General features: G+C 48.1%; 1 protein-coding gene across 3 annotated transcripts; it reads right to left on the reverse strand.

Annotated features, from left to right (window-relative positions):
- Window positions 1-1,003: 1,003 nt before the first annotated feature.
- On the reverse strand, window positions 1,004-25,542 carry TREH (trehalase). 3 transcript variants are annotated; one of them, XM_038754091.1, is made up of 15 exons: window positions 25,436-25,542; window positions 25,191-25,291; window positions 21,517-21,661; window positions 18,420-18,507; window positions 17,567-17,667; window positions 16,350-16,442; window positions 16,142-16,258; window positions 12,895-13,017; window positions 12,732-12,781; window positions 11,308-11,502; window positions 5,279-5,496; window positions 5,036-5,147; window positions 3,870-3,982; window positions 3,408-3,461; window positions 1,004-1,171 (listed from the first exon to the last, which is right to left on the reverse strand). In XM_038754091.1, exons 1-15 carry the CDS (start codon window positions 25,516-25,518, stop codon window positions 1,034-1,036), a joined length of 1,731 nt encoding a protein of 576 aa, XP_038610019.1. In that variant the 5' UTR covers window positions 25,519-25,542; the 3' UTR covers window positions 1,004-1,033. The 3 variants fall into 3 exon arrangements, with proteins under 3 accessions (XP_038610019.1, XP_038610021.1, XP_038610020.1); XM_038754092.1 differs by having other exon boundaries at window positions 1,137-1,171; window positions 3,880-3,982; XM_038754093.1 differs by lacking the exons at window positions 16,142-16,258; window positions 16,350-16,442.
- Window positions 25,543-25,674: the final 132 nt, after the last annotated feature.

Genomic DNA, 25,674 nt, shown 5'->3' on the forward strand with positions numbered 1-25,674 from the left:
GTGAATTCGGCCACCACGGGTGAGGAGATGTGGACCGAATGGATTTTTTTTTAAGAAAAATGACCTGGCCAGTGGAGTGAAGTACGAACTGGAGGGGGGAGAGGCGGGAGGTCAACGAGGAAGCCGATGCAGTGGTCAAGGCGAGATGTAAGTACTTGGATAGACATAGTAGCCGTTTGGATGGAGAGGAAGGGATGGATTTTAGCAGTGTTGTGGAGATAGAACCAACAGGAGGTGGTGGCAGATTGAATTATGTGAGTCGAGTGAGAAAGATGAATAATGCCAAGGTTACGGACTTGTACTACAGGGTGGATAACGGTGTTGTCTACAGTGGTAGGAAAGTCAGGGAGGACAGGGTTTAGAAAGGAAGATGAGTTCGGTTTTGGATATGCTTGAGAAGTCATTCGAGACACCCAAAACATCCTAAAGGCAGGCGGTAAATGCCAAACTGCCAAGAGAGACGTCAGGGCTGGAGAGGTAGATGTGGAAATCACCCACAAAGAGATCATAGTTGAATGAGTTCTCCAAGGTAATGAGTGGAGCTGGAGAATAGATGGGGACCCAGAACTGAGCTTTGAGGGACCCGCGTTGGTAGAGGATGGGAGGCAGTGGAGAGGCCTGCGAAAGGGACTGAGAATGGCCCGAGAAATAGGAGAAAGACCAGGAGAAGACCGTGTTTAGTGAAGCCAAGATGGGAGAATGTTTCCGGCGGGCAGCAGAGAGGTCGAGGAGGATTAAGATGGCTTAGAGGCTGTTGAATTTGGCCAGAAGGAGGTCATTGGTGACCTTAGGGCCGTTTCCATGGAGTGAAGCGGGCAGAAGCCAGGTCGCAGGGGTGAGGGGGAGGAGAGGAAATGGACGCAGCAGCTGAAGCCAACTCGCTTAACGAGTTGAGAGAGGAATAGTAGGAAGGGGATGGGGTCATCATTGGAGAGAACAGGAGGGTTTTTTTTTAAGACGGGGAGGCATGTTCATGGTTGAGAGCAGTTTGGTAGGGGCTGAAGGGAGGCGGTGGGGCTCGAGGGGGAGTGCTTCAGCACAGCAGGTAGAGGAGGGGGCCGAGGATCAGGGCCACTGGGGGTAGGGCCAGCTGCCCCGTCCCCGATGTCAGGCGGTCGCCATAGCGAGCCAGGAGCTGCAGAGCCACCCCGTTGGTCCAACCGAAGCCCACCTGAGGAGAGGGCAGGGGGAAATGGAGAGGTAGAAAGGAGACCCCATCCCCGCCATCCTCTTTGCCATTTCTTCTGTGTTCCCCCCTTCCCCCTCGGCCTTCCCCCTTTCTTTCCCTCCATTCCCCATCCCCCTTTTCTTTTCCTCCATGCCCCTGTCCCCCCTTTCTTTCTTTCCTTCCATTCATTCAGTCGTATTTATTGAGCACTTACTGTGTGCACAGCACTGTATTAAGCGCTTGGGAAAGTACAATACAGCAATAGATACAATCCCTGCCCACAACAAGCTCAAGGTCTTGAGGGTGAGGGGAGTCAGACATCAATACAAATAGACATAACTATAAATATTCCCCTGCCCCTATCTTCCCGTTTCCGTCTTCCTTCCTTCCTCCTTCCCCATCCCCCCTTTCTTTCCCTCCATTTCCCCATCCCTCCTTTCTTTCCCTCCATTTCCCCATCCCTCCTTTCTTTCCCTCCACTTCCCCATCCTTCCGTTCTTTCCCTCCACTTCCCCATCCTTCCGTTCTTTCCCTCCACTTCCCCATCCTTCCGTTCTTTCCCTCCACTTCCCCATCCTTCCTTTCTTTCCCTCCATTTCCCCATCCTCCCTTTCTTTCCCTCCATTCCCCCTCCCCTTTCCTTCCCTCCTCTTACCCCCTTCCTTCCATTTCTCTTTCCCTTCCCCATCCCCCTTTCTTTCCCTCCATTTCCCCATCCCCCTTTCTTTCCCTCCATTTCCCCATCCCTCCTTTCTTTCCCTCCATTTCCCCATCCCTCCTTTCTTTCCCTCCACTTCCCCATCCTTCCGTTCTTTCCCTCCACTTCCCCATCCTTCCGTTCTTTCCCTCCACTTCCCCATCCTTCCGTTCTTTCCCTCCACTTCCCCATCCTTCCTTTCCCTCCATTCCCCCTCCCCTTTCCTTCCCTCCTCTTACCCCCTTCCTTCCATTTCTCTTTCCCTTCCCCATCCCCCTTTCTTTCCCTCCATTTCCCCATCCTCCCTTTCTTTCCCTCCATTCCCCCTCCCCTTTCCTTCCCTCCTCTTACCCCCTTCCTTCCATCTCTCTTTCCCTTCCCCCCATTTCCCCATCCCTCCTTTCTTTCCCTCCACTTCCCCATCCTTCCGTTCTTTCCCTCCACTTCCCCATCCTTCCGTTCTTTCCCTCCACTTCCCCATCCTTCCGTTCTTTCCCTCCACTTCCCCATCCTTCCGTTCTTTCCCTCCACTTCCCCATCCTTCCGTTCTTTCCCTCCACTTCCCCATCCTTCCTTTCTTTCCCTCCATTTCCCCATCCTCCCTTTCTTTCCCTCCATTCCCCCTCCCCTTTCCTTCCCTCCTCTTACCCCCTTCCTTCCATTTCTCTTTCCCTTCCCCATCCCCCTTTCTTTCCCTCCATTTCCCCATCCTCCCTTTCTTTCCCTCCATCCCCCCTCCCCTTTCCTTCCCTCCTCTTACCCCCTTCCTTCCATCTCTCTTTCCCTTCCCCATCCCCCTTTCTTTCCCTCCATTTCCCCATCTCCCCATTCTTTCCCTCCATTTCCCCATCTCCCCTTTCCTTCCCTCCACTTCCCCATCCTCCCTATCTTTCCCTCCATTCCCCCCTCCCCTTACCCCCTTCCTTCTATCCCTCTCCTTCCCTTTCCCCATCCCCATTCTTTCCCTCCACTTCCCCATCCCCCCATTCTTTCCCTCCACTCCCCCTCCCCTTTCCTTCCCTCCCCTTACCCCCTTCCTTCCATTCCTCTCTTTCCCTTCCCCATCCCCCCGTTCTTTCCCTCCACTTCCCCATCCTCCCTTTCTTTCCCTCCATTTCCCCATCCCTTTCTTTCCCTCCATTCCCCCTCCCCTTCCCTTCCCTCCCCTTTCCTTCCCTCCCCTTACCCCCTTCCTTCCATCCCTCTTTCCCTTCCCCATCCCCCCTTTGTTTCCCTCCACTTCCCCATCCCCCCTTTGTTTCCCTCCACTTCCCCATCCCCCCTTTGTTTCCCTCCACTTCCCCATCCTCCCTTTGTTTCCCTCCACTTCCCCACCCCCCCCTTTGTTTCCCTCCACTTCCTCATCCTCCCTTTCCCTCCATTCCCCCTCCCCTTTCCTTCCATTCCTCTCTTTCCCTTTCCCACTCCCCTTCTTTCCCTCTCCCACTCCCCTTCTTTCCCTCTCCCACTCCCCTTCTTTCCCTCCATCTCCCCATCCCCCCTTTCTTTCCCTCCCTCCCTCCCTCCCGCCCCGCGGCTCACCTGCACCTGGTATTCCCCTCCGGCTCCGGGCTCCCCGTCGCCGCTCACGTCGTACTGCGGGAGGGAAGGGAAGGGAAGGGAAGGAGAAGGGAAGGAAGGAAAAGGGAAGGAAAGGAAAGGGGAAGGAAAGGGAAGGGGAAGGGAAGGGGAGGGGAAGGAAAGGGGAGGAGAGGGGAAGGGGAGGGAAGGGGGAGGAAAGGGGAGGGGAAGGAGAAGGGAAGGAAGGAAGGAAGGAGAGAGAGAGAGAGAAAGGGAGAAAAAAAAGGGAGAGAAAGAGAGAAGGAAAGAAAGAAGGAAGGAGCGGTTTTGGCCCAGGACGGGCAGTGGGCGCTGCCGGCCGAGAGAGGCGGGCCCGGCCCCGCTGCAGTACTGCGCGTCGCCAGCGGAGGGCGCCGCTGTCCCGTGTGTCCCGGCGGGGGCGGGGGGGGTCGCGCGGCGGACGGGGGGGGGGGGGGGCCTCACCTTCTCGTACATGTGTTTGTGGCGCTTGTAGGTGTCCACGTTGGTCCTGATCCAGTTCTGGGCCAGCACGAAGGCCGCGGCCCCGGCCCGCTCGGACCCCGACTCGGCCAGGCCTGGGCACACCATCCCCCCCCCCGGCCCCAAACCCAAAAACTGCTCTGAGCCACTGCAGAGGGAAGGGGGCCCTTACCCCCTCCCATTCATTCGTTCGTTCATTCATTCAATCGTATTTATTGAGCGCTTACTAAGCACTTGGGAAGTATAAGTCGGCAACATGTAGAGACGGTCCCTACCCAGCAAGGGGCTCACAGTCTAGAAGGGGGAGACAGACAACAATACAAAACATGTAGGCAGATGTCGAAATCGGCAGAACGGAGCACTTACTATGTGCAGAGCACTGGACTAAGCGCTTAGAAAATACAATCAATCAATCGTATTTATTGAGCGCTTACTGTGTGCAGAGCACTGTACTAAGCGCTTGGGAAGTCCAAGTCGGCAACACATAGAGACAGTCCCTACCCAACAGCGGGCTCACAGTCTAGAAGGGGGAGACAGACAACAAAACATGTAGATGACAGATGTCGAAATCGTCAGAACAAATAGAGCGCTTACTATGTGCAGAGCACTGGACTAAGCGCTTGGAAAGTACAATTCGGCAGCAGATAGAGACAAGCCCTACCCAACAACGGGCTCACAGTCTAGAAGGGGGAGATAGACAACAAGTGTCAAATCATCAGAACAAAAAGAGCACTTACTATGTGCAGAGCACTGGACTAAACGCTTGGAAAGTACAATTCGGCAACAGATAGAGACAAGCCCTACCCAACAACGGGCTCACAGTCTAGAAGGGGGAGACAGACAACAAAACAGAACAAGTAGACGGGCGTCAATAGCGTCAGAAGGAATAGAGCGCTTACTATGTGCCAGGCACTGGACTAAGCGCTTGGAAAATACAATTCGGCAACAGATAAGAGACAAGCCCTACCCAACAACGGGCTCACAGTCTAAAAGGGGGAGACAGACAACAAAACAGAACAAGTAGACGGGCGTCAGTAGCGTCAGAAGAAATAAATAGAATTATAGATATGCCCAAGCGCTCAGTACAGTGCTCTGCACACAGTAAGCGCTCAATAAATACGATTGAATGAATGCCTCTCCCCACTTACCGGTGATGACCAGTTCCTGCAGGGGGGCCCAGGCGTTGGGATAGTCCCACTGCTCCCCACTCTGCTTCAGCGAGGTCGGGATCCCCTTCCCGAAGTTCAGGATACCGCTGTCCTGGAGGGGAGAGGGGACAGGGCCGCCCTGTCACCCCACCGAAGGAGGGGCCGGACCAGAGAGGTTACAGCCCTCCCCAAGCACACACAGCAATAGGGGTAGACACAGACCCACCGGCCCGGCCTCCGCACCTGCAGGTATTTGACTGCTCTGTCCCCTTCCTCCGGGCCTGGGGCGCAGCCGGCCCAGAGCGGAGCCAGGTTGGAGGGGAAGAAGGCCTGGTGCCGCTGCCCCTTGGCCAGGTTGTAGTCGAACCAGGTGCCAGCCTGCGGATCCCACAGCACAGCGCTCAGGGCGGCCTGGCACTCGGCCCGCTGGTCCTGGAAGGCCCGGGCCTGTGTCTGGTTCCCTGGAGAGAGGGTCAAGGGCAACGCTAACTGGCACAAGAGCGGGCGACGCCAACTCCTGCTGCAGCAAATAATCTCAGCTCCACCACTTCTTCTCTGCTGTGTGGCCTAAGATAAGTCACTTCACTTCTCTATGCCATTCATTCGTTCAATCATATTCATTCATTCAATCGTGTTTATTGAGCGCTTACTGTGTGCAGAGCACTGGACTAAGCGCTTGGGAAGACCGTCTCTATGTGTTGCCAACTTGGACCCTACCCAACAGTGGGCTCACAGTGTAGAAGGTGGGCTCACAGTCTAGCCTATATATTCATTCATTCATTCAATCAATAGTATTTATTCATTCATTCAATCGTGTTTATTGAGCGCTGACTGTGTGCAGAGCACTGGACTAAGCGCTTGGGAAGTACAAGTCGGCAACATGTAGAAACGGTCCCTACCCAACAGTGGGCTCATAGTCTAGAAGGTGGGCTCACAGTCTAGTCTATATATTCATTCATTCATTCAGTCAATCGTATTTATTCATTCATTCATTCAATTGTATTTATTGAGCACTTACTGTGTGCAGAGCACTGTAGTAAGCACTTGGGAAGTCCAAGTTGGCAACACATAGAGACAGTCCCTACCCAACAGTGGGCTCACAGGCTAGAAGGTGGGCTCACAGTCTAGTCTATATATTCATTCATTCATTCATTCAATCAATTGTATTTATTGAGTGCTTACTGTGTGCAGAGCACTGGACTAAGCGCTTGGGAAGTCCAAGTCGGCAACATATAGAGACGGTCCCTACCCAACAACGGGCTCACAGTCTAGAAGGGGGGGGACAGACAACAAAACAAAACATATTAACAAAATAAAATAAATAAAATAGTAAATATGTACAAGTAAAATAAATCGAGTAATAAATCTGTACAAACATATATACAGGTGCTCTGGGGAGGGGAAGGAGGTAGGGCTGGGGGGATGGGGAGGGGGAGAGGAAGGAGGGGGCTCAGAGGGCTTACTGTGTGCAGAGCACTGTACTAAGCGCTTGGGAAATACAAGCTGGCAACATCTAGAGACGGTCCCTACCCAACAACAGGCTCACAGTCGAGAAGGGGGAGACAAACAAACCAAAACATGTAGACAGGTGTCAAAGTCCTCAGAACAAATAGAATTAAAGCTAAATGCACATCACTAACAAAATAACAGAGAAGCAGCGTGGCTCAGTGGAAATAGCCCGGGCTTTGGAGTCAGAGGTCATGGGTTCAAGTCCCAGCTCCGCCACTTGTCAGCTGTGTGACTTTGGACAAGTCACTTAACTTCTCTGGGCCTCGGTTCCCTCATCTGGAAAATGGGTTTGAAGACTGTGAGCCCCCCGTGGGACAGCCTGATCACCTTGTAACCTCCCCAGCGCTTAGAACAGTGCTTGGCACATAGTAAGCGCTTAACAAATGCCATTAAAATAAGTAAATAAATAAAAATAAGTAGAAGAGTAAGCATGTACAAGGATTACCTTGTATTTACCTCAGAGCTTAGAACAGTGCTCGGCACATAGTAAGCGCTTAACAAATGCCATTAAAATAAGTAAATAAATAAAAATAAGTAGAAGAGTAAGCATGTACAAGGATTACCTTGTATTTACCTCAGAGCTTAGAACAGTGCTCGGCACATAGTAAGCGCTTAACAAATGCCATTAAAATAAGTAAATAAATAAAAATAAGTAGAAGAGTAAGCATGTACAAGGATTACCTTGTATTTACCCCAGAGCTTAGAACAGTGCGTGGCACATAGTAAACGCTTAACAAATGCCATTAAAATAAGTAAATAAATAAAAATAAGTAGAAGAGTAAGCATGTACAAGGATTACCTTGTATTTACCTCAGAGCTTAGAACAGTGCTCGGCACATAGTAAGCGCTTAACAAATGCCATTAAAATAAGAAAATAAATAAAAATAAGTAGAAGAGTAAGCATGTACAAGGATTACCTTGTATTTACCCCAGAGTTTAGAACAGTGCGTGGCACATAGTAAACGCTTAACAAATGCCATTAAAATAAGTAAATAAATAAAAATAAGTAGAAGAGTAAGCATGTACAAGGATTACCTTGTATTTGCCCCAGAGCTAAGAACAGTGCTTGGCACATAGTAAGCGCTTAACAAATGCCATTAAAATAAGTAAATAAATAAAAATAAGTAGAAGAGTAAGCATGTACAAGGATTATCTTATATTTACCCCAGAGTTTAGAACAGTGCTTGGCACATAGTAAGCGCTTAACAAATGCCATTAAAATAAGTAAATAAATAAAAATAAGTAGAAGAGTAAGCATGTAGAAGGATTACCTTGTATTTGCCCCAGAGCTTAGAACAGTGCTTGGCACATAGCAAGCGCTTAACAAATGCCATTAAAATAAGTAAATAAATAAAAATAAGTAGAAGAGTAAGCATGTACAAGGATTACCTTGTATTTACCCCAGAGCTTAGAACAGTGCTGGCACATAGTAAACGCTTAACAAATGCCATTAAAATAAGTAAATAAATAAAAATAAGTAGGAGTAAGCATGTACAAGGATTACCTTGTATTTACCCCAGAGCTTAGAACAGTGCTTGCACATAGTAAGCACTTAACAAATGCCATTCAAATAAGTAAATAAATAAAAATAAGTAGAAGAGTAAGCATGTGCAAGGATTACCTTGTATTTGCCCCAGAGCTTAGAACAGTGCTTGGCACATAGTAAGCGCTTAACAAATGCCATTAAAATAAGTAAATAAATAAAAATAAGTAGAAGAGTAAGCATGTACAAGGATTACCTTGTATTTGCCCCAGAGTTTAGAACAGTGCTTGGCACGTAGTAAGCGCTTAACAAATGCCATTAAAATAAGTAAATAAATAAAAATAAGTAGAAGAGTATGCATGTGCAAGGATTACCTTGCATTTGCCCCAGAGCTTAGAACAGTGCTTGGCACATAGTAAGAGCTTAACAAATGCCATTAAAATAAGTAAATAAATAAAGATAAGTAGAAGAGTAAGCATGTACAAGGATTACCTTGTATTTGCCCCAGAGCTTAGAACAGTGCTTGGCACATAGTAAGCGCTTAACAAATGCCATTAAAATAAGAAAATAAATAAAAATAAGTAGAAGAGTAAGCATGTACAAGGATTACCTTGTATTTACCCCAGAGTTTAGAACAGTGCGTGGCACATAGTAAACGCTTAACAAATGCCATTAAAATAAGTAAATAAATAAAAATAAGTAGAAGAGTAAGCATGTACAAGGATTACCTTGTATTTGCCCCAGAGCTAAGAACAGTGCTTGGCACATAGTAAGCGCTTAACAAATGCCATTAAAATAAGTAAATAAATAAAAATAAGTAGAAGAGTAAGCATGTACAAGGATTATCTTATATTTACCCCAGAGTTTAGAACAGTGCTTGGCACATAGTAAGCGCTTAACAAATGCCATTAAAATAAGTAAATAAATAAAAATAAGTAGAAGAGTAAGCATGTAGAAGGATTACCTTGTATTTGCCCCAGAGCTTAGAACAGTGCTTGGCACATAGCAAGCGCTTAACAAATGCCATTAAAATAAGTAAATAAATAAAAATAAGTAGAAGAGTAAGCATGTACAAGGATTACCTTGTATTTACCCCAGAGCTTAGAACAGTGCTGGCACATAGTAAACGCTTAACAAATGCCATTAAAATAAGTAAATAAATAAAAATAAGTAGGAGTAAGCATGTACAAGGATTACCTTGTATTTACCCCAGAGCTTAGAACAGTGCTTGCACATAGTAAGCACTTAACAAATGCCATTCAAATAAGTAAATAAATAAAAATAAGTAGAAGAGTAAGCATGTGCAAGGATTACCTTGTATTTGCCCCAGAGCTTAGAACAGTGCTTGGCACATAGTAAGCGCTTAACAAATGCCATTAAAATAAGTAAATAAATAAAAATAAGTAGAAGAGTAAGCATGTACAAGGATTACCTTGTATTTGCCCCAGAGCTTAGAACAGTGCTTGGCACGTAGTAAGCGCTTAACAAATGCCATTAAAATAAGTAAATAAATAAAAATAAGTAGAAGAGTATGCATGTGCAAGGATTACCTTGCATTTGCCCCAGAGCTTAGAACAGTGCTTGGCACATAGTAAGAGCTTAACAAATGCCATTAAAATAAGTAAATAAATAAAGATAAGTAGAAGAGTAAGCATGTACAAGGATTACCTTGTATTTGCCCCAGAGCTTAGAACAGTGCTTGGCACATAGTAAGCGCTTAACAAATGCCATTAAAATAAGTAAATAAATAAAAATAAGTAGAAGAGTAAGCATGTAGAAGGATTACCTTGTATTTACCCCAGAGCTTAGAACAGTGCTGGGCACATAGTCAGCGCTTAACAAATGCCATTAAAATAAGTAAATAAGTAGAAGAGTAAGCATGTTACAAGGATTACCTTGTATTTACCCCAGAGCTTAGAACAGTGCTGGCACATAGTAAATGCTTAACAAATGCCATTAAAATAAGTAAATAAATAAAAATAAGTAGAAGAGTAAGCATGTGCAAGGATTACCTTGTATTTACCCCAGAGCTTAGAACAGTGCTTGGCACATAGTCAGCGCTTAACAAATGCCATTAAAATAAGTAAATAAATAAAAATAAGTAGAAGAGTAAGCATGTACAAGGATTACCTCGTATTTGCCCCAGAGCTTAGAACAGTGCTTGGCACATAGTAAGCGCTTAACAAATGCCATTAAAATAAGTAAATAAATAAAAATAAGTAGAAGAGTAAGCATGTACAAGGATTACCTTGTATTTGCCCCAGAGCTTAGAACAGTGCTTGGCACGTAGTAAGCGCTTAACAAATGCCATTAAAATAAGTAAATAAATAAAAATAAGTAGAAGAGTATGCATGTGCAAGGATTACCTTGCATTTGCCCCAGAGCTTAGAACAGTGCTTGGCACATAGTAAGAGCTTAACAAATGCCATTAAAATAAGTAAATAAATAAAGATAAGTAGAAGAGTAAGCATGTACAAGGATTACCTTGTATTTGCCCCAGAGCTTAGAACAGTGCTTGGCACATAGTAAGCGCTTAACAAATGCCATTAAAATAAGTAAATAAATAAAAATAAGTAGAAGAGTAAGCATGTAGAAGGATTACCTTGTATTTACCCCAGAGCTTAGAACAGTGCTGGGCACATAGTCAGCGCTTAACAAATGCCATTAAAATAAGTAAATAAGTAGAAGAGTAAGCATGTTACAAGGATTACCTTGTATTTACCCCAGAGCTTAGAACAGTGCTTGGCACATAGTAAGCGCTTAACAAATGTCATTAAATAAAAATAAGTAGAAGTAGAAGAGTAAGCATGTACAAGGATTACCTTATATTTACCCCAGAGTTTAGAACAGTGCTTGGCACACAGTAAGCGCTTAACAAATGCCATTAAAATAAGTAAATAAATAAAAATAAGTAGAAGAGTAAGCATGTACAAGGATTACCTTGTATTTGCCCCAGAGCTTAGAACAGTGCTTGGCACATAGTCAGCGCTTAACAAATGCCATTAAAATAAGTAAATAAGTAGAAGAGTAAGCATGTACAAGGATTACCTTGTATTTACCCCAGAGTTTAGGACAGTGCTTGGCACATAGTAAGCACTTAACAAATGCCATTAAATAAAAATAAGTAGAAGTAGAAGAGTAAGCATGTAGAAGGATTACCTTGTATTTACCCCAGAGTTTAGGACAGTGCTTGGCACATAGTCAGCGCTTAACCAAAAGAAAGCTCCTTCTCCCAGGCCCTGGGTACAGGGGGCACTGCCACCTTCTCTCAGCCCCTTACCCAGTATGGTGTGAAACTTGGCCAACAGGCCCATGGCCTGGCAGAGGAAGGCGTTGAGATCCACGGGCACCGTGTGGCTAGTCCGCGTGTCCCGAAGGGTGCCGGCCTCCTGGCGCAGGTCGAACCAGCGTGAGGAGAAGTCCCAGCCTGACTCGGCCCCGGCCTTCAGCTCCGACCACAGCTCCTCCCGATCCGCTGTCCGGGAATGGGAATGGGTCGGTCACACAACTCCTGGGACGCGGGGCCAGTGACCCCGGGAAGGAAGGAGGGAGGAAGGGCAGGGACCGTTGGGAAGGACTGGCCCCTTTTAGACTGTGAGCCCACTGTTGGGTAGGGACTGTCCCTACATGTTGCCAATTTGTACTTCCCAAGCGCTTAGTACAGTGCTCTGCACACAGTAAGCGCTCAATAAATACGATTGATGATGATGATGAAGGATGGAGAGAGAAAAGCCAGGTGTGGCTCAGTGGAAAGAGCACGGGCTTAGGAGTCAGAGGCCATGGGTTCAAATCCCGGCTCAGACTTTGGGCAAGTCACTTCACTTCTCTGGGCCTCAGTGACCTCATCTGTAAAATGGGGATTAAGACCGTGAGCCCCATGTGGGACAACCTGATGGCCTTGTATCCTCCCCAGCGCCTAGAACAGTGCTTTGCACATGCCATCATTATTATTATTATTATCCCGGGAAGGAGGGATAACAGATTTAGACTGTAAGCCCACTGTCTTTTAGACTGTGAGCCCACTGTTGGGTAGGGACTGCCTCTATATGTTGCCAATTTGTACTTCCCAAGCGCTTAGTACAGTGCTCTGCACATAGTAAGCGCTCAATAAACACGATTGATGATGAAGGAGGGAGGGGATTCATTCATTCAATCACATTTATTGAGCACTTACAGTGTGCAGAGCACTGTACTAAGCACTTGGGAGAGTACACCACAACAATACAGACACATTCCCTGCCCATGAGCTTACTTTTCATTCATTCATTCATTCAATCGTATTTATTGAGCGCTTACTGTGTGCAGAGCACTGGACTAAGCGCTTGGGAAGTCCGAGTTGGCAACATGCAGAGACGGTCCCTACCCAACAGCGGGCTCACAGTCTAGAAGGGGGAGACAGAGAACAAACCAAAGCATATTAACAAAATAAAATAGAATATGTACAAATAAAATAGAGTAATAAATACGTACAAACATATATACATATATACAGGTGCTGTGGGAAGGGGAAGGAGATGGGGGGATTCATTCAATCGTATTTATTGAGCGCTTACTGTGTGCTTCCCATCTAGAGGGCTTCGGGAAGGAGGTTAGGGAGGGAGAGAGGGAGGATGGGGAGTCAGGCCACAGAACTACGGGCTCCCCGGAGCTGGGCAGAGCGTGTTGGGGAACGTTACAACCTCCCCTGGCCCCACTGCCGCTTACCTTGGCCCAGTGGCTCGGCCAGCTCCGCGTCTTTGCTGTACGACTCCGGCCTAGGGGAGGAAAGGGCCGGCGGGCTGCATGGTGGACGAGGGGAAACTTGGGGGGCTTCGGTACCGGTGCCAAGCAGGGTGGGGAGCGAGGGCACGGAGGGGCAGAGGCTCACCTGGGTCCCCCAAAGGGGACGTAATAGCGGAACATCTTGTAGGAGCGCGACCCCAAGGTCACCGTCACCGTGCGGTTCTGCCTCCAGAAGTCCAGTTCCTTCTCCAGGAGATGGATGTTGGCCCTGGGCAGAGAAGGGAAGGAAGGGAAGAAAGAGAGGGAAAAGGGGCCATCCGGTTCACCTCCATCCCCTCCATCCCACCGCCAATCCCTCGCCCACCTCCGGTCTCTGGCCTGTAACTCACACCCGCTTTATATCCGACTGAGGATCATTCATTCATTCATTCAATCATATTTATTGAGCGCTTAGTGCGTGCAGAGCACTGCACTAAGCGCTTGGGAAGTCCAACTTGGCAACATATAGAGACGGTCCCTATCCAGCAGTGGGCTCACAGTCTAGAAGGGGGAGACGGACAACAAAACAGAACATATTAACAAAATAAAATAAATAGAATAAATATGGACAAATAAAATAGAGTAATACGTACAAACATCATCACCATCATCATCAATCATATTTATTGAGCGCTTACTGTGTGCAGAGCACTGTACTAAGCGCTCGGGAAGTACAAATTGGCAACATATAGAGACAGTCCCAACCCAACAGTGGGCTCACAGTCTAAAAGGAGGAGACAGAGAACAAAACCAAACATACTAACAAAATAAAATAAATAGAATAGATACAAACATAAAAGCACATCTCCTCCAGGAGCCTTCCCCAACTAAGCCCTCTCTTCCTCTTCTCCCTCTTCCTCGCCCTTGGATACATTCGCTTTTTATTCACCCCACCCTCAGCCCCCCAGCACTTATGTCTGTGATTTACTGATGTCTGTTTCCCCTTCTAGGCTGTAAACCCGTTGTGGGTAGGAAACGCATCTACCAACTCTGTTATATTGTCCTCTCCCAAGCTCTTAGTACAGTGCTCTGCACACAGTAAGCGCTCAATAAATACGATTGATTGATTGATTGATTCAAAGCAGCGAGAAGCAGCGTGGCTCAGTGGAAAGAGCACAGGCTTTGGAGTAAGAGTTCATGGGTTCAAATCCCAGCTCTGCCAACTGTGAGCTGTGTGACTTTGGGAAAGTCACTTCACTTCTCTATGTCTCAGTTACCTCAGCTGTAAAATGGGGATGAAGACTGTGAGCCCTATGGGGGACAACCGGATTACCTTGTATCCACCCCAGCCTTAGAACAGTGCTTGGCACATAGTAAGCGCTTAATCAATCAATCGTATTTATTGAGCGCTTACTGTGTGCAGACCACTGGACTAAGCGCTTGGGAAGTACAAGTTGGCAACATATAGAGACGGTCCCTACCCAACAGCGGGCTCACAGTCTAGAAGGGGGAGACAGAGAACAAAACCAAACAAAATAAAATAAATAGAATAGATATGTACAAGTAAAATAGAGTAATAAATATGTACAAACATATATACATATATACAGGTGCTGTGGGGAAGGGAAGGAGGTAAGACGGGGGGGATGGAGAGGGGGACGAGGGGGAGAGGAACCAACATTATTATTATTATTATTCTCTGTGCTTCAGTTCCCTCATCTATAAAATGGGGATTAAAACTGTGAGCCCCCCCCTGGGACAACCTGATCACCTTGTAACCTCCCCAGCGCTTAGAACAGTGCTTGGCACATAGTAAGTGCTTACCAAATACCAACATTATTATTATTATTATTATTATTATTCTCTGTGCTTCAGTTACCTCATCTATAAAATGGGGATTAAAACTGGGAGCCCCCCACCCCACCCCCAGGGACAACCTGATCACCTTGTAACCTCCCCAGTGCTTAGAACAGTGCTTGGCACATAGTAAGCGCTTACCAAATACCAACATTATTATTATTCTCTGTGCTTCAGTTACCTCATCTATAAAATGGGGATTAAAACTGTGAGCCCCCCTTGGGACAACCTGATCACCTTGTAACCTCCCCAGCGCTTAGAACAGTGCTTGGCACATAGCAAGTGCTTACCAAATACCAACATTATTATTATTATTCTCTGTGCTTCAGTTACCTCATCTATAAAATGGGGATTAAAACTGTGGGCCCCCCTTGGGACAACCTGATCACCTTGTAACCTCCCCAGCGCTTAGAACAGTGCTTGGCACATAGCAAGCGCTTACCAAATACCAACATTATTATTATTCTCTGTGCTTCAGTTACCTCATCTATAAAATGGGGATTAAAACTGTGAGCCCCCCGTGGGACAACCTGATCACCTTGTAACCTCCCCAGCGCTTAGAACAGTGCTTGGCACATAGCAAGTGCTTACCAAATACCAACATTATTATTATTATTCTCTGTGCTTCAGTTACCTCATCTATAAAATGGGGATTAAAACTGTGAGCCCCCCTTGGGACAACCTGATCACCTTGTAACCTCCCCAGCGCTTAGAACAGTGCTTGGCACATAGCAAGCGCTTACCAAATACCAACATTATTATTATTCTCTGTGCTTCAGTTACCTCATCTATAAAATGGGGATTAAAACTGTGAGCCCCCCTTGGGACAACCTGATCACCTTGTAACCTCCCCAGCGCTTAGAACAGTGCTTGGCACATAGCAAGCGCTTACCAAATACCAACATTATTATTATTCTCTGTGCTTCAGTTACCTCATCTATAAAATGGGGATTAAAACTGTGAGCCCCCCGTGGGACAACCTGATCACCTTGTAACCTCCCCAGTGCTTAGAACAGTGCTTGGCACATAGTAAGCGCTTACCAAATACCAACATTATTATTATTCTCTGTGCTTCAGTTACCTCATCTATAAAATGGGGATTAAAACTGTGAGCCCCCCCCGGGACAACCTGATCACCTTGTAACCTCCCCAGCGTTTAGAACAGTGCTTGGCACATAGCAAGCGCTTACCAAATACCAACATTATTATTATTCTCTGTGCTTCAGTTACCTCATCTAGAAAATGGGGATTAAAACTGGGAGCCGCCCCCCTGGGACAACCTGATCACCTTGTAACCTCCCCAGCGCTTAGAACAGTGCTTGGCACATAGCAAGCGCTTACCAAATACCAACATTATTATTATTCTCTGTGCTTCAGTTACCTCATCTATAAAATGGGGATTAAAACTGGGAGCCGCCCCCCTGGGACAACCTGATCACCTTGTAACCTCCCCAGCGCTTAGAACAGTGCTTGGCACATAGCAAGCGCTTACCAAATACCATCATTATTATTATTTAAGGGGGAGAAGGGTGGGGAGCCGTGTCCGGGGACCCCACCGGAGGAAGGCCGTATCCTGGGTGTGGGCGACGTAGCGGTCCATCATGAGGGCCAGGAGCGGGGGCTGGCTCCGCTGCAGGTAGTACACGCGGCCTCCGTTGGGGATGTGACCATAGCTGCGTCAGAGGATGCGCTGTGATGCCACCCGCACGACCCCCGAACCCCGAGTGGGCCCCATCCTCACCCCTGCCCACCCTGTCGCCTCACTCTTCCACCAGATCCAGGAAGTTCTGCAGCATGCCCTTGACTGTGCTTGGCATCTCAGACAGGAGCAACCCCTGCATCACCCAGTACGAGTCCCTGAGAGTGGAAAAAGATTCATTCAATTCACTCAATCGTATTTACTGAGCGTTTACTGCGTGCGGAGCACTCTACTAAACGCTTGGGAAGTACAAGTGGGCAACATATAGAGACGGTCCCGACCCAACAGTGGGCTCACAGTCTAGTCCTCTCTCCCCCTTTTAGACTGTGAGCCCACTGTTGGGTCGGGACTGTCTCTATATGTTGCCAATTTGTACTTCCCAAGCGCTTAGTACAGTGCTCTGCACATAGTAAGCGCTCAATAAATACGATTGATGATGATGATGATATGTTGCCAATTTGTACTTCCCAAGCGCTTAGTACAGTGCTCTGCACATAGTAAGCGCTCAATAAATACGATTGATGATGATGATGATATGTTGCCATCTTGTACTTCCCAATAATAATAATAATGGCATTTATTAAGTGCTTATTATGTGCAAAGCACTGTTCTAAGCGCTGGGGAGGCTACAAGGTGATCAGGTTGTCCCACGTGGGGCTCACAGTCTTAATCCCCATTTTACAGATAAGGTAACTGAGGTGAGGCCCGGAGAAGTGAAATGACTTGCCCAAAGTCACACAGCTGACAGTTGGCGGAGCCGGGATTTGAACCCATGATCTCTGACTCCAGAGCCCATGCTCTTCCCACTGAGCCACTCTGCTTCTCCAGTGCTTAGTACAGTGCTCTGCACACAGTAAGCGCTCAATAAATATGACTGATTGATTGATTGATTAGAAGGGGGGCCCACAGTCTAGAAGGAGGGGAGAGGAAAGTCTTTTAGACTGTGAGCCCACTGTTGGGTAGGGACTGTCTCTATATGTTGCCAATTTGTATTTCCCAAGTGCTTAGTACAGTGCTCTGCACATAGTAAGCGCTCAATAAATACGATTGATGATGAGAGGAAAGGGGGCCTGGGGCAGGTCGGGTCCCGCCCCCTCCCAGGCCCCCCACGTCCACTTAACCTCCCCGTGCCTCAGTTACCTCATCCGTAAAACGGGGATTAACACCGTGAGCCCCACAAGGTCCACCCCAGAGCTGAGACCAGTGCTCGGCACATAGTACGCACTTAACAAATTCTATAATTATTATTATTATGATCCCCCCAGCATTCCCCCGAGCTCACCAGTAGTAAAATTCAGCAAAGCGGCCTCCTGGCACGATGAATGGGTTCTTGGCGGGGAGGAGGGAATAACGCTCCGGCTGGATCCTCACTTCGTCCTTCATCTGGGAGAGGGGGAAAGGCCGAGGCCCTGCCACTCAGCAAGGGTTGGGGGCTGCGTATGGTCCCCCCCGCCCTTCTCTTAATCATCAATCGTATTTATTGAGCGCTTACTATGTGCAGAGCACTGTACTAAGCGCTTGGGAAGTACAAATTGGCAACATATAGAGACAGTCCCGACCCAACAGTGGGCTCACAGTCTAAAAGGGGGAGACGGAGAACAAAACCAAACATACTAACAAAATAAAATAGAATAGATATGTAGAAATAAATTAGAGTAAAAAATATGTACAAACATATATACAGGTGCTGTGGGGAAGGGAGGGAGGTAAGATGGGGGGGTGGAGAGGGGGACGAGGGGGAGAGGAAGGAAGGGGCTCAGTGTGGGAAGGCCTCCTGGAGGAGGTGAGCTCTCAGCAGGGCCTTGAAGGGAAAAGGGGGAGACAGAGAACAAGACCAAACATACTAACAAAATAAAATAGATATGTAGAAATAAATTAAATAAATATAGTAAAAAATATGTACAAACATATATACAGGTGCTGTGGGGAAGGGAGGGAGGTAAGATGGGGGGGTGGAGAGGGGGACGAGGGGGAGAGGAAGGAAGGGGCTGAGTGTGGGAAGGCCTCCTGGAGGAGGTGAGCTCTCAGCAGGGCCTTGAAGGGAGGAAGAGAGCTAGCTTGGCGGATGGGCAGAGGGATTGGGGGCATTCCAGGCCCGGGGAATTGCATTCCAGGCTCTTCCCTCTCCCCCGCACCTTTCTCCCTAGAATCTTCCACAGCCCATGCAAGGCCCCGGCCCAGGCCCTCAACTCGGGGTCAGAGATGTTCTGCAGCAGCGGGAGGCTGGAAGACAGAACCGACACCGGTCCGGCCCAGTCAGGGTTGGCCCCAGATCTTCCCCAGAGCACGCGGGCGCATACACACATAGAAACAGAGACGCAGCGGGGCTCAGTGGAAAGAGCCGGGGCTTTGGAGTCAGAGGTCATGGGTTCAGATCCCGGCTCCGCCGATTGTCAGCTGTGTGACTTTGGGCAAGTTACTTCACTTCTCTGGGCCTCAGTTACCTCATCTGGAAAATGGGGATTGACTGTGAACCCCCCGTGGGACAACTTGATCACCTTGTTACCTCCCCAGCGCTTAGAACAGTGCTTTGCACATAGTAAGCGCTTAACAAACACCATCATTATTATTATTCTCTGGGCCTCAGTTACCTCATCTGGAAAATGGGGATTGACTGTGAACCCCCCGTGGGACAACCTGATCACCTTGTAACCTCCCCAGCGCTTAGAACAGTGCTTTGCACATAGTAAGCGCTTAACAAACATCATTATTATTATTATTCCCTGGGCCTCAGTTACCTCATCTGTAAAATGGAGATTGACTGTGAACCCCCCATGGGACAACCTGATCACCTTGTAACCTCCCCAGCGCTTAGAACAGTGCTTTGCACATAGTAAGCACTTAACAAACATCATTATTATTATTATTCTCTGGGCCTCAGTTACCTCATCTCTAAAATGGGGATTGACTGTGAAACCCCCGTGGGACAACCTGATCACCTTGTAACCTCCCCAGCGCTTAGAACAGTTTTTTGCACATAGTAAGCACTTGACAAACATCATCATTATTATTATTATTATTATTCTCTGGGCCTCAGTTACCTCATCTGTAAAATGGGGATTGACTGTGAACCCCCCGTGGGACAACCTGATCACCTTGTAACCTCCCCAGCGCTTAGAACAATGCTTTGAACATAGTAAGCACTTAACAAACACCATCATTCTTATTATTATTATTCTCTGGGCCTCAGTTACCTCATCTCTAAAATGGGGATTGACTGTGAAACCCCCGTGGGACAACCTGATCACCTTGTAACCTCCCCAGCGCTTAGAACAGTGCTTTGCACATAGTAAGCGCTTAACAAACACCATCATTATTATTATTATTATTCTCTGGGCCTCAGTTACCTCATCTGTAAAATGGAGATTGACTGTGAACCCCCCGTGGGACAACCTGATCACCTTATAACCTCCCCAGTGCTTAGAGCAGTGCTTTGCACATAGTAAGCACTTAACAAACACCATCATTATTATTATTATTCTCTGTGCCTCAGTTACCACATCTGTAAAATGGGGATTAAGACTGTGAGCCCCATGTGGGACAACCTGATCACCTTGTAACCTCCCCAGCGCTTAGAACAGTGCTTTGCACATAGTAAGTGCTTAACAAACACCATCATTATTATTATTATTCTCTGGGCCTCAGTTACCTCATCTGTAAAATGGAGATTGACTGTGAACCCCCCGTGGGACAACCTGATCACTTTGTAACCTCCCCAGCGCTTAGAACAGTGCTTTGCACATAGTAAGCACTTAACAAACACCATCATTATTATTATTATTCTCTGTGCCTCAGTTACCACATCTGTAAAATGGGGATTAAGACTGTGAGCCCCATGTGGGACAACCTGATCACCTTGTAACCTCCCCAGCGCTTAGAACAGTGCTTTGCTTATAGTAAGCACTTAACAAACACCATCATTATTATTATTATTATTCTCTGGGCCTCAGGTAGCTCATCTGTAAATGGGGATTTACTGTGAGCCCCCCGTGGGACAACCTGATCACCTTGTAACCTCCCCAGTGCTTAGAACAGTGCTTTGCACATAGTAAGCACTTAACAAACACCATCATTATTATTATTATTCTCTGGGCCTCAGTTACCTCATCTGTAAAATGGGGATTAACTGTGAACCCCCCGTGGGACAACCTGATCACCTTGTCACCTCCCCAGCGCTTAGAACAGTGCTTTGCACATAGTAAACACTTAACAAACATTATTATTATTATTATTATTATTCTCTGGGCCTCAGTTACCTTATCTGTAAAATGGAGATTGACTGTGAACTCCCCGTGGGACAACGTGATCACCTTGTAACCTCCCCAGCACTTAGAACAGTTTTTTTGCACCTAATAAGCGCTTAACAAACACCATCATTATTATTATTACTCTCTGGGCCTCAGTTACCTCATCTGTAAAATGGGGATTGACTGTGAACCCCCCGTGGGGCAACCTGATCACCTTGTAACCTCCCCAGCGCTTAGAACAATGCTTTGCACATAGTAAGCGCTTAACAAACACCATCATTATTATTATTATTATTCTCTGGGCCTCAGGTACCTCATCTGTAAAATGGAGATTGACTGTGAACCCCCCGTGGGACAACCTGATCACCTTGTCACCTCCCCAGCGCTTAGAACAGTGCTTTGCACATAGTAAGCGCTTAACAAACACCATCATTATTATTATTATTATTCTCTTGGCCTCAGTTACCTCATCTGTAAAATGGAGATTGACTGTGAACCCCCCGTGGGACAACCTGATCACTTTGTAACCTCCCCAGCGCTTAGAACAGTGCTTTGCACATAGTAAGCACTTAACAAACACCATCATTATTATTATTATTCTCTGGGCCTCACTTACCACATCCGTAAAATGGGGATTAAGACTGTGAGCCCCATGTGGGACAACCTGAATCACCTTGTAACCTCCCCAGTGCTTAGAACAGTGCTTTGCTCATAGTAAGCGCTTAACAAACACCATCATTATTATTATTCTCTGGGCCTCAGGTACCTCATCTGTAAAATGGGAATTGACTGTGAACCCCCCATGGGACAACCTGATCACCTGGTAACCTCCCCAGTGCTTTGCACATAGTAAGCGCTTAACAAATACCATCATTATTATTATAACACTGCTTTGCACATAGTAAGTGCTTAATAAATGCCATCATTATTACATTCAGTACAAACACACACACAAAAAAATCTATATTCTCGGTCAGCTTGATACCTGTCCTTCCAGTCTCCCGGCACCCAGGTTTCCAGCTCCTGCCCGGCGGGTTGGAAGTGTTTGCCCACAAATGCCCTCAGCTGGGCCTGGGTCAGGTTGGGTCCTTCCCTCTCTTCCAGCTGATTAAAATCCTGCAGCACTTCACCTGGGGGCAGGAAGCCCAAGTCACCCTTCCAGTCCCAGGGAAGAGGAAAAATCTGCCCCCTTCACGAACATGCCCCGGCTTGGGGGCGGAAGGCCCCACCCCATCCCTGGTCCTTTTAGACTGTGAGCCCACTGTTGGGTAGGGACTGTCTCTATATGTTGCCAATTTGTACTTCCCAAGCACTTAGTACAGTGCTCTGCACATAGTAAGCGCTCAATAAATACGATTGATGATGATGATGACGGTCCTGTCTAGGAGCTGGTATATGCCAACGTGGCAGTTGTTCGCCCCCCTCCCCTAAGTGAGACCCCCCCACCCCCAATCCATCCCCCCATCTCTGCCCCTTTGATTTTGTTAGTATGTTTGGTTTTGTTCTCTTTCTCCCCCTTCTAGACTGTGAGCCCGCTTTTGGGTAGGGACCGTCTCTATATGTTGCCAACTTGGACTTCCCAAGCGCTTAGTACAGTGCTCTGCACACAGGAAGCACTCAATAAATACAATTGATTGATTGATTCCTTCCTCTCCCCCTCGTCCCCCTCTCCACCCCCCCATCTTACCTCCTTTCCTTCCCCACAGCACCTGTATGTATGTATGTACATATTTATTACTTTATAATAAATATGGTGCTCTCGCACCACTAACCCACAGCCCTGGATCACTGCCACTGTCCGCCTCCTTCGCTCTTATGCTCGAGCTGCCGAACGCTGCTGGCGAAAGTCTAAACACCATGCCAACCTCGTTCACTTCAAGTTTATCCTTTCCTGCCTTAACTCAGCCCTCTCTTCTGCCAGACAAAACTATTTCTCCTCCCTTATTGACACCCATGCCCATCACCCCCGCCAGCTCTTCCGTACATTCAACTCCCTTCTCAGGCCCCCGGTTCCTCCCCCTCCTCCCCTAGTTCCTCCCCCTCCTCCTTCCCTCACCCCCAACGATCTGGCCTCCTACTTCATTACTAAAATTAAATCCATCAGGTCTGAGCTCCCCAAAGTCACTCCCCCGCTTTCCGCAACCCCCCGGCTCTCAACATTCTCTGCTACTCTCCCATCCTTCCCAGCGGTATCCTCAGAGGAACTCTCCTCCCTCCTCTCAAGTGCTACTCCAGCCACCTGTGCTTCTGACCCCATTCCCTCTCATCTTATGAAATCTCTCGCTCCATCCCTTCTCCCCTCCTTAACTTCCATCTTCAACCGCTCACTCTCCACTGGTTCCTTCCCCTCTGCCTTCAAACATGCCCATGTCTCTCCCATCCTAAAAAAACCCTCTCTTGACCCCACCTCACCTTCTAGTTATCGTCCCATATCCCTCCTACCATTCCTTTCCAAACTCCTTGAACGAGTTGTCTACACGCGCTGCCTAGAATTCCTCAACAACAACTCTCTCCTCGACCCCCTCCAGTCTGGCTTCCGTCCCCTTCATTCCACGGAAACTGCGCTCTCAAAGGTCACCAATGACCTCCTGCTTGCCAAATCCAACGGCTCATACTCTGTCCTAATCCTCCTCGACCTCTCAGCTGCCTTTGACACTGTGGACCACCCCCTTCTCCTCAACACGTTATCTGACCTTGGCTTCACAGACTCCGTCCTCTCCTGGTTCTCCTCTCATCTCTCCGGTCGTTCTTTCTCAGTCTCTTTTGCAGGCTCCTCCTCCCCCTCCCATCCTCTTACTGTGGGAGTTCCCCAAGGTTCAGTGCTTGGTCCCCTTCTGTTCTCAATCTACACTCACTCCCTTGGTGACCTCATTCGCTCCCACGGCTTCAACTATCACCTCTACGCTGATGACACCCAGATCTACATCTCTGCCCCTGCTCTCTCCCCCTCCCTCCAGGCTCGCATCTCCTCCTGCCTTCAGGACATCTCCATCTGGATGTCCGCCCGCCACCTAAAGCTCAACATGTCGAAGACTGAGCTCCTTGTCTTCCCTCCCAAACCTTGTCCTCTCCCTGACTTTCCCATCTCTGTTGACGGCACTACCATCCTTCCCGTCTCACAAGCCCGCAACCTTGGTGTCATCCTCGACTCCGCTCTCTCATTCACCCCTCACATCCAAGCCGTCACCAAAACCTGCCGGTCTCAGCTCCGCAACATTGCCAAGATCCGCCCTTTCCTCTCCATCCAAACCGCTACCCTGCTAATTCAAGCTCTCATCCTATCCCGTCTGGACTACTGCACTAGCCTTCTCTCTGATCTCCCATCCTCGTGTCTCTCTCCACTTCAATCCATACTTCATGCTGCTGCCCGGATTATCTTTGTCCAGAAACGCTCTGGACATATCACTCCCCTCCTCAAAAACCTCCAATGGCTACCGATCAATCTGCGCATCAGGCAGAAACTCCTCACCCTGGGCTTCAAGGCTCTCCATCACCTCGCCCCCTCCTACCTCACCTCCCTTCTCTCCTTCTACTGCCCAGCCCGCACCCTCCGCTCCTCCACCACTAATCTCCTCACTGTACCTCGCTCTCGCCTGTCCCGCCATCGACCCCCGGCCCACGTCATCCCCCGGGCCTGGAATGCCCTCCCTCTGCCCATCCGCCAAGCTAGCTCTCTTCCTCCCTTCAAGGCCCTCCTGAGAGCTCACCTCCTCCAGGAGGCCTTCCCAGATTGAGCCCCTTCTTTCCTCTCCCCCTCGTCCCCCTCTCCATCCCCCCGCCTTACCGCCTTCCCCTCCCCACAGCACCTGTATATATGTATATATGGTTGTACATATTTATTACTCTGTTTATTTATTTATTTATTTATTTTACTTGTACATTTCTATCCTACTTATTTTATTTTGTTGGTATGTTTGGTTCTGTTCTCTGTCTCCCCCTTTTAGACTGTGAGCCCACTATCGGGTAGGGACTGTCTCTATGTGATGCCAATTTGTACTTCCCAAGCGCTTAGTACAGTGCTCTGCACATAGTAAGCGCTCAATAAATACGATTGATTGATTGATTGATTGATTGATTGATTACTTTATTTATTTTACTGGTACACATCTATTCTATTTATTTTATTTTGTTAGTATGTTTGGTTTGGTTCTCTGTCTCCCCCTTTTAGCCTGTGAGCCCACTGTTGGGTAGGGACCGTCTCTATATGTTGCCAACTTGGACTTCCCAAGCGCTTAGTCCAGTGCTCTGCACACAGGAAGCACTCAATAAATACGATTGATTGATTGATTCCTTCCTCTCCCCCTCATCCCCCTCTCCACCCCCCCATCTTACCTCCTTTCCTTCCCCACAGCACCTGTATGTATGTATGTACATATTTATTACTTTATTTATTTTACTGGTACATATCTATTCTATTTATTTTATTTTGTTAGTATGGTTTGGTTCTCTGTCTCCCCCTTTTAGCCTGTGAGCCCACTGTTGGGTAGGGACCGTCTCTATATGTTAACTTGGACTTCCCAAGCGCTAAGTACAGTGCTCTGCACACAGTAAGCGCTCAATAAATACGATTGATTGATTGATTGATCTTGGAAAGGTGGAGAGGGCGATCTGGGGCCCCAGTTCCAGCCCTCCCCACACCCCCCTGCCCCGTTTGCTCACTGGGCCCCTTGTTCAGCGGCATGTCCACAAACTCCTTGTCGTCTGGGAAGAGCTTGGCCATCTGTACTTGCCGCAGGAGCGATCCGAAGCAGAATATCTCACTGCGGGGAGAGACGAGGACAGGTTCACCGCTGGGTCCCCTCCCCTTGGGCCCCCAGCCTCTGCAGAGCGGTGCGCAGAGGATGGGGAGGGTCGGCACGCCCCCCATCCCGGGGCGCCCACCACCCCTGGCTCAGTCTGGGTACCTGGGGCACGGAGGGGGCAACGCTGCTCCGAGGGCTAGGCCTGCGAGGAGGCCCAGGCCCAGCCAACAGCCCGAACCCCGCATGGCTGCAGACTGAGGGAGCCAGGCGGGGCCCAGAGGGGAAGCGAGAGGGAACCCGTGCCCTCTCCGCCACAAATGGACCTCTGACAAAGTCCAAGTGGTGACGCTCCGGGTTCCATACAGGCCATGTAACCTGAGCAAGGCAGGGCCCAGAGCCAA

This window comes from Tachyglossus aculeatus, chromosome 11 (genome assembly GCF_015852505.1).
Source record: "Tachyglossus aculeatus isolate mTacAcu1 chromosome 11, mTacAcu1.pri, whole genome shotgun sequence".
Taxonomy (NCBI): domain Eukaryota; kingdom Metazoa; phylum Chordata; class Mammalia; order Monotremata; family Tachyglossidae; genus Tachyglossus; species Tachyglossus aculeatus.